The sequence below is a fragment of the Lampetra planeri genome, chromosome 73, assembly GCF_965212315.1.
Source record: "Lampetra planeri chromosome 73, kcLamPlan1.2.h2, whole genome shotgun sequence".
Lineage (NCBI taxonomy): Eukaryota > Metazoa > Chordata > Hyperoartia > Petromyzontiformes > Petromyzontidae > Lampetra > Lampetra planeri.
Window position 1 is genome coordinate 1831003 of NC_136178.1, and position 9641 is coordinate 1840643.

General features: G+C 56.4%; 1 protein-coding gene across 1 annotated transcript in view; it reads right to left on the reverse strand.

Moving 5' to 3' along the window:
* The window catches only part of LOC144737770 (uncharacterized), a 12011-nt gene continuing 2370 nt past the window's right edge, over positions 1-9641 (reverse strand). The window contains exon 2 of the mRNA XM_078620631.1: positions 1-9641. This exon is cut by the window's right edge and continues 847 nt beyond it. Within this exon, the coding sequence (XP_078476757.1) occupies positions 8662-9641 (980 nt within the window). The 3' untranslated portion in view covers positions 1-8661.

Below are 9641 nucleotides of genomic sequence, written 5' to 3' on the forward strand. Positions count from 1 at the left end.
AACGGCAAAAAACCATCATTTATTGAACAACAATTATCATCATACAGGGACTCCTCTGCTTACGAACGAGTTAGGTTTCAGAGTTACGTGTTCGCAAGTCGATTTATTTTCTCCTGCAGATGCCACTGGTTCTTCATGTTCTGCAGATGTAGATGCCACTGGTTCTTCACGTTCTGTAGATGTAGATGCCACTGGTTCTTCACGTTCTGCAGATGTAGATGCCACTGGATCTTCACGTTCTGCAGATGTAGATGCCACTGGATCTTCACGTTCTGCAGATGTAGATGCCACTGGATCTTCACGTTCTGCAGATGTAGATGCCACTGGATCTTCACGTTCTGTAGATGTAGATGCCACTGGTTCTTCACGTTCTACAGTTGTAGATGCCACTGGTTCTTCACGTTCTGTAGATGTAGATGCCACTGGTTCTTCACGTTCTGTAGATGTAGATGCCCACTGGTTCTTCACGTTCTACAGATGTAGATGCCACCACCGCCATCACTTGCATGGGTCGATTGAACTCACCGCCTCTCGAACAGGCTGCAACTGGACCGCACGGTGACCGGGCCTTTGTTTGTATCCCTGAAAGTTCGCGAGTAGCGGAGTCCCCAGTACTGACTCAGTACTGACACGCCCGTCATTGTGTAATAAAGGTCGTTGAGGCGACTTCTGGAATCTGGTCTTTTATTCAACTTGCATTACAGCTTTCCTTCACGCTGATGACAGGCAGCGTGAGAGGGACAGAGAGAGAGAGACACACTGCCACGTGGCAGCCTGGACCACGTGGCAGCCTGGACCACGTGGCAGCCTGGACCACGTGGCAGCCTGGACCACGTGGCAGCCTGGACCACGTGGCAGCCTGGACCACGTGGCAGCCTGGACCACGTGGCAGCCTGGACCACGTGGCAGCCTGGACCACGTGGCAGCCTGGACCACGTGGCAGCCTGGACCACGTGGCAGCCTGGACCACGTGGCAGCCCGGAGCCCCGCTCCCGCGTGGCCCCCTTCCTCCGTTCGATCCCGTTCTGACCACGTGTCGTTCGTCTCCACCCCTATACCCGGGTCACGTGGTACGGTTCCACCAATCCTGGTTAGCCTCCATGGAATATTCCAGACTCCCTGGTAGGCTCCCAGGACCACGCCCCTGACTCCTCTCCCCATTGGCTGTGGCCAAAGCCAGCAGAACCAATCATCTACTTGCAGCTGTCACCTTCCCATTACGTCAGGGCCACGCCCCCTAGGCTCCCCCCCCCCCCATTGGCTATAGACCAGGACCGGCAGAGCCAATCATCGTGACGAGTTGTGATACGTCAGTGAGCCGGATATATCCTCACATTACAATTGTATACCGCGTGACGATACAAAGTCGAAGGGCACATTTGCGTAGAAACACGAAAAACAAAAACCACGACGCTAAGGAAATGAACCTCCGAGTAAATTAAATATAAATACAACTTCGACAGTGTTGCAGGCTTGACAGCGGTGCCGTGCGTTCGCCACAGGGGGCTGGGCCTCCCCTAGGTCGACTCAGCCTCAATTGAGTACCTCGATACGGTGTGAGTGACAAACGTCGCCAATGGGGGAAGACAAAGGCGGCCGGGCGGGCTTGGTGCTGACCACCCACCCCTCGTGTGTCACTGTGCCGGTAGCCTTCACAGGTGCTGCTACTCGCTAACAGCACTTGCCCCTACAGTCTGCTAGAGGCTACACGGGGGGACTTTGTCTTTGTAATCAGGCAGAGTGGGGGAGGATAACAAATATATACTCAGCTAACCACTCAGCCACCCACTTCGTCACCCAGCTACCCAGCCACTCAGCCACCCACCCAGCCACTCATCTACCCATCCACTCAGCTACCCAGTCAGCCACCCACTCAGCCACCCAGTCAGCTATCCAGCCACTCAGCTACCCAGTCACTCAGCTACTCAGCCACTCATCTACCCACTCAGCCACCCAGCTACCCACTCAGCTACCCACTCACTCAGCTACCCATTCAGCCACCCACTCAGCCACTCATCTACCCACTCAATTACCCACTCACTCAGCCACTCAGCTACACAGTCACTCAGCTACCCACCCACTCAGCCACCCACTCAGCCACCCAGCTACCCACTCAACTACCGATTCACTCAGCCACTCAGCTACCCAGTCACTCATCTACCCACTCAGCCACCCAGCCACTCAGCTACCCACTCAACTACCTATTCACTCAGCCACTCAACTACCCAGTCACTCAGCCACTCAGCTACCCACTCAGCCACCCACTCAGCTACCCAGTCACTCAGCTACCCACTCAGCTACCCACTCACTCAGCCAACCAGGTACCCACTCAGCCACCCAGCCAGTCAGCTACCCACTCACTCAGCCACTCAGCTACCCACTCAGCTACCCAGCCACTCAGCTACCCACTCACTCAGCCACTCAGCTACCCACTCACTCAGCCAACCAGCTACCCACTCAGCTATCCACTCACTCAGCCACTCAGCTACCCACTCAGCTACCCACTCAGCTACCTACTCAGCCACTCAGCTACCCACTCAGCTACCCACTCACTCAGCTACCCACTCAGCTACCCACTCACTCAGCCACTCAGCTACCCACTCAGCCACTCAGCTACCTACTCAGTCACTCAGCTACCCACTCAGCTACCCACTCACTCAGCTACCCACTCAGCTACCCACTCACTCAGCCACTCAGCTACCCACTTAGCTACCCAGCCACTCAGCTACCCACTCAGCTACCCAGTCACTCAGCTACCCACTCAGCTACCCACTCACTCAGCTACCCACTCAGCCACCCACTCACTCAGCCACTCAGCTACCCACTCAGCTACACAGCCACTCAGCTACCCACTCAGCTACCCACTCACTCAGCCACTCAGCTACCCACTCAGCCACTCAGCTACCCACTAAGCTACCCACTCACTCAGCTACCCACTCAGCCACCCATTCAGCTACCCAGCCACTCAGCTACCCACTCACTCAGCCAACCAGCTACCCACTCACTCAGCTACCCACTCAGCTACCCACTCACTCAGCCAACCAGCTACCCACTCAGCTACCCACTCAGCTACCCACTCAGCTACCCACTCAGCCACCCAGCCACCCAGCCAGTCAGCTACCCACTCACTCAGCCACTCAGCTACCCACTCAGCTACCCACTCACTCAGCTACCCACTCAGCTACCCACTCACTCAGCCACTCAGCTACCCACTTAGCTACCCAGCCACCAAGCTACCCACTCACTCAGCTACCCACTCAGCCACCCAGCCACTCAGCTACCCACTCACTCAGCCACTCAGCTACCCAGCCATTCAGCTACCCACTCACTCAGCTACCCACTCAGCTACCCACTCACCCAGCCACTTAGCTATCCAGCCACCTCAACAGCAGGCTGTGTGATATGCAAATTACTAAGTGCTAACTAGCGTGAGGCTATACGCGGTCCCTTTACAATACAAAGCCATACAGAGTGCTACGTTTAAATATCGATACCCCAATGACTTAATAGGGCTTGCCGATCCTCTTATCCGGAATACTATTATCGGCAAAATCCCCATATCCGCCACCCCATTAACCCACATCAGTGGCAGTCGTGGCGGTGACGTCACCACGGCGCTCGTGCCAGGCTAGGTGCACCTTGAGGCCGCCACGTGAAGTGTGGTAAGGCAGACAACCCTAGGTGCCATTGGTTGACTGCCGTGCCAGGCTAGGTGCAGCAGGTCACGGGACTAGACTCCAGGTGCTATGGGTTGACTGCCGTGCCAGGCTAGGTGCAGGTCACGGAACTTGACCCCAGGTGCTATAGGTTGACTGCCGTGCCAGGCTAGGTGCAGCAGGTCACGGTGCTTGACTCTAGTTGCTATGGGTTTACTGCCGTGCCAGGCTAGGTGCATGAGGAGGTGACGGTGCTTGACCCCAGGTGATATGGGTTAACTGCCGTGCCAGGCTAGGTGCATGAGGTCATGGGAAGGTCCCAGGTGCTATGGGTTGACTGACTGAGATGATTGGCAGATGCACCACCTGTGCCCCCTACTGTGCCAACTTGCTGCGTTTTAGCTGCCCGGCGCTCCGCTCGTTGTTGTGAGCGTCGCTCCTCCGCCCTCCGTTGTTGTTGTTGCTGGATGGCGACTGTCTCTTAACTGGTCAGCAGCCTAAACGTGCACCTAGCCTGGCACTGCCCAGTAGCGTCCTTCACGACCCTCCTCCTCCACACAGACCGATCTTGACACCGCTGGTACCGGCCATCGGCAAGTCCATTCAGCTCCACGTCTTCCCGTAACCCCATCAGCTACATCTCTTCTCGAGCCCGTTTCGCCCCCTCTATCCGGCCAAACAGAAGCTGCTTGGCGGGCATGCGGGCTATGTGAGCCAGCCAGCCACCCACACACCCACAACCACACACACAACAGCAACAACAATCGCCATTCACATCTAAATGGTGGTGATGCCACCACAGTCCTTATGTGCACTTTAAGGCCACGTGAAGTGTTGAACGCCCGCTAACGGAAGTTCACGGGAAAGACCCAGCAGGTGCCATGGGTTAACTGACTGAGTGGACTGTCCGATGCACCAGCTGTGCCCCCTACTGTGCATTTTGCTGTGTTTTAGCCGCCCGACGCTCCGCTCGTTGTTGTGAGCGTCGCTTCTCCGCCCTCCGTTGTTGTTGGAGGGCGACTGCCTCCAACTGCCCAGTAGCGTCCTTCAGCCTCCTCAACAGAGGCCGATCTTGACACCGCTGGTACCAGTCATCGACAAGTCCTCTCAGCTCCATGTCCTCCTGTACCACATCACTCCATCTCCTCTCTAGCCCGTGCCGCGCCCGTTTAGCCCCCTCGATCCGGCCGAACAAAAGCTGTTTAGGCATGCGGTGGCTGGGCATGCGGGCTACATGACGCAGCCAATGCAGCCTTGCCTGCCGGAGGAGCTCACCGATGGGACAGTATCCAGATCTTTCAGGAATTTGTGAGCTCCTCACATAATCCAGCCTGGTTAAACCCAGGATGGATCGCAGGCAGGCCAGCCTAAATGTTTCTAACCGGCGAAGATGCTCCATTAGGGGAGTTCACGTTTCACAAGCGTAGAGAAGGGAGGGAATGACCGTGGCTGAGAAGACCCGAAGCTTCATGTGGAGTGACAGAGCAGGTAGCTTTTACACAGCGTTACGCTCGAATGTTTTGGAGTGAGACTTCTGCTATCAAACTAGAGTTGGTCTTAAGCACACTGCCCAGGTATGGAAAACTCTCCACTCTCTCCACAACTGCCCCACCACCAAAGGGGAGTTGAGGAGGTGGAGTGTTTAATGGCACAAGATACCCAGGAAGGTGCTTCTTTCTGGTGGGGCTGATGGTAAGGCCCCACCTCTTAATGGCACGCTCCAGGTTCAGCAGCAGCGCCTCCAACTCCTCTTCTGAGTGAGCCGCAATTACCAGGTCGTCGGCATACATGACGTGGTTGAGCAATAGGGAGCCATCCCTTGACTGCACCCGGGCATCGATCAGCCTCCCATTGTATCTGTACCAGATGGAGATTCCTCAGGTGCAGCCATGGAAGGCTTCTCGAACTACGTGGTCAAAGATGATGTTAAATAATGTGGGAGCCAGAGGACATCCCTGTCGCACCCCAAGGTGTACAGGGAATGGCTCCGACTCCCGGCCACATAGCTTTACCGGGCCCGCTCACTATCATGAAGGTCCTTAATGAGCGTGAGCAGAGGGTCAGGGACTGCAAAAGCACAAAAAACAACCCAGAGCCCAGGCCTACTGATGGTATCATAGACCTTTATCAGGTCAATAAAGCAGAGATATAGGTCCTGTTGAAATTCTTACACATCTGCTGTAGCAGACGAACAGAAAATATGGCATCTGTGCATGACCGCCCTGGCCTGAAACCACATTGGGGCTCTGCAAGCCTCTCCTTAGCGTGCCTGGCAAGGCGATGTTGAATAATCCTTGCCAGGACCCTTCCCGCACACTGAGGAGTGAGATGCCCCTGTAGTTGTTACAGTCTGTGCGGTCCCCCTTCTTAAAGAGAGGGACCACCAAGGCATCTATCCAATCCTGTGGATCCCGTCCAGTGGTTTAAACTGTTTTTATGATGTCATATAGGGCACAACCTCAGCAGGGTCATCCCCACTTTGTCCCATGATGTTTTCTAGGCTGAGGGATTTCCTCTCCCCCAAGACCTCACAGAAATGCTCATCAAATCTGCAAACCTGTTCCTGGGGGGTCGGAGATCGGATCACCGTTCTTTCCCCTGAGGATGGTGATAGGTGTGGCGCTGCAAGTGATCGCGGGCTGCTGAGGCAGACTCCATCTCCTAAGCAACCCGCAACCACCACTCATCCTTGCAGCGCCACACAGCTTTCCAAACCTCCAAGCGAAGGCTGCGGTAAGCCTCCTCATTGAAAATTGGTTTTTTACCCTTTTATCTGGCAACAAAACTGACTCCTTTTTTTTACAAGGAGTCATGTTTGCATTGACCACAATACCTGCGGTCGGAATGCAAACAAAAAACACAACTCTGATCATGTATGCACTGTCCTTGAAATTGATTGGTCCACACCCGAGACAGCTTTTCTTAGAGCCTAGTCTCACATGGTGTTGGACCAGATGGCTTTTTCTCAATCAGCCGGAACACCTCCTCTGTCAGCCAGGGTGTCTGGGGAGGTTTGGACCGTGTACCCAAAGCAGGCATTGAAGCTGCATGACCCACAGTCCTAAACCTCGCCCATTTCCCCTCGGCATCAGGAGTGGGGGGTGATGCCAACCCCAGCCGCAAGCGATGATGAAATTCTCACTTGCAACTTTCATCAGCTGGCTGAGACCATGCCACTATGGGTTTGAATGGGGTCCTAGATGGACACTCACCACCAAAGTGGAAGAATTGCAGGTGCATCTTACAGACGACAAGCCGATGGTCAGTGGGCAGATCAGCTCCACGGTAGGTCTTGGTGTCAATGACATGGGCCCGCATCCGCTGTTCCATCACTATATAGTCCAGCAGATGTTCTTGCTTGGACCCGGCTTGCATCCATGATGTTGTGTGGATGCGCCGATGCTGGAACAGCATGTTGGTAATTACAATCCCATGGGCTGCACAAAAATCTAGCAGCCTCCTACCGTTGTTATTGAGCTGATCTGGCCCATGTCTTCTAATCACTCCAGACCAGGTGCCAGCATCATGACCAACTCGGGCATTGAAGTCACTCAACAGGATGACTCAAGGGACCACTTTAGCTAGCACCTGAGACAGGAGGTCATAGGAGGTCATAGAAGGCATCTGATTCATTGACCTTGCATGCATTCCTCCACGGATGTTCATCTTCGGTGGGTGCATAAGTAACCACCACCACTCCTCGCCTCCGGTTGATGGGAAGGCGAGCCCACAGTAGCCTGGGGCTTAAAACTTCCCACACCTCACCGCCACGCTCCCACACCCCCTTCATTCTTTTGTTCAAAAGAAGAGCCACTCCCTGCTGTTTGGTAGTTCCCTGCCCCGAGTGGAGAAATGTCCACCCCTAGTGATGACAGGAGCCAGAACCGATCCACCAGGCCTCCTGTATTGCACAGAGGTTCAGGCCGTTACGGGTCCATCTCCCGGCAGAGGAGAGGCAGCCTCTCCTCCGCAACGATAGTGCGGACATTGCACGTGGCCAATCTCAGTGTTTCTGGGTGAACCCTGAGAGGGGTGGGTGGAGGGGGGGGTGGGTTCAGTCTCCTGGCTCTGCCAGATGGAGTTCGGCCAGAAGGCGTCACGAACGCCTGTCCCCCCCGGGGTCTCCAGCGCGGTGTTCATTTCGGTGTTTCCAGCGTGGTGCTTGCTAGAGAAACAGTGCCCCTCGCACGCACCGATCCATCTACATCAGGGGTGGGGATATTTACAACGTGATTCGCGGGCCATACAAAATTATCAACTTAAAAATTAGCCCGTACTATTGGGTCAAACATTTCATTAACTCACCCCTAATGTGATGGCTCGAACAGATTGATTCATTTGCGGGCCTTAAGGCCCGCGGGCCGGACGTTCCCCACCCCTGATTTACATGGACACCCCCCCACCCACAACAACAACAACAACCGCCATTCGCCACTAAGTGGCGGTGACGTCACCACGACGCTTGTGCCAGGCCAAGTGCACCTTGAGGCCACGTGAAGTGTTGAACGCCTGCTGGCAGGATGTCACGGGGCAGACCCAGCAGGTGCCACGGGTCGACTGACTGAGATGACCGAGATGACTGGCTGATGCACCACCTGTGCCCCCTACTGTACCAACTTGCTGTGCTTTAGACACCCGGCGCTCCGCTCGTTGTTGTGAGCGTCGCTCCTCCGCCCTTTATTGTTGTTGGAGGGCGATTGCCTCCAAACTGCCCAGCAGCGTCCTTCGCGAGCCTCCTCCACAGAGGCCGATCTTGACACCGCTGGTACCTGTCATCGGCAAGTCCACTCAGCTCCACGTCCTCCTGTACCACATCGCTCCATCTAGTCTCTAGCCCGTGCCGCGCCCGTTTAACCCCCTCGATCCGGCCGAATAAAAGCTGTTTAGGCATGCGGCGGCTGGGCATGCGGGCTACATGACCCAGCCAACGCAGCCTTGCCTGCCTAAGGAGCTCACCCACAACACACACAGCCACACACCTCTACGCATCAGCCACTAGAGGCCGCTACACCGCGTGGTGCTGCTGCTGCTGCTGCTGGAGGAGGCGCGTGATCTCGGCCATGAGGCCTCCAGCGTCCGTGGGCCTCGCTACGTCCTCGCCCAGCCTCGACAGGGCCTCCTCGAAGCCCACCTCCTCCTCCTCAACCTCCTCCACAACCACCTCCTCCTCCACCTCCTCAGCCGCCGCCACCTCGTCAAACTCCACCTCCTTGCCCACCCTCTGACGGCCTCCGTGACGCTTCTTCTGAGCGGGCCGCGTGGAGGAGCTCCGGCCGACGTTCGGATCCTTCGTGAAGGATCCGCGGCCTTCCGGATCATTCGTGGAGGAGCCCCGGCCGACGAGCGGATCCTTCATGAAGGAACCGCCGCCGCGTGGATCCTTCGTGAAGGATCCGCGGCCTTCCGGATCATTCGTGGAAGAGCCCCCTCCGACGTGCGGATCCTTCGTGAAGGAACTGCGTCCGTGCAAATCATTCGTGGAGGAGCCCCGGCCGACGAGCGGATCCTTCGTGAAGGAACCGCCGCCGCGCGGATCCTTCGTGAATGAATCGCGGTCTTCCGGATCGTTCATGGAGGAGCCCGGAGGGACGCTGACTGCCTCCGACCGGCCGCGGAGACCCACTGGACCTCTGGCGGCGCCGTGGTGGAGGGGACCCGATGGGGGTAGCGGCGGTGGCGGCGGCGGCGTGGAGACTGGCCGAGATCTTGATGGGGCTCGGTGAACTGGTGGTGGTGCCGGTGCCGGTGGCGGTGGTGGTGGCGGTGAGTCCGGTGAGTCCGGGGAGAGCGCGAGGACTTGCGGAGGTTTTGGTTCGAGCCGTTGACGGCTCCCTGATGGGAGTCGATGAACTCCGAAGGGCGATGGAGGCAGCGTCGTCGTCGTCGGCTGAACCCACAAACTCGTCGTCATCGTCGTCGTCGAGACTCGGAACTCCTTCAACGAGATGCTGATGATGATGCTGCTGATGATGATGATGAGACAGC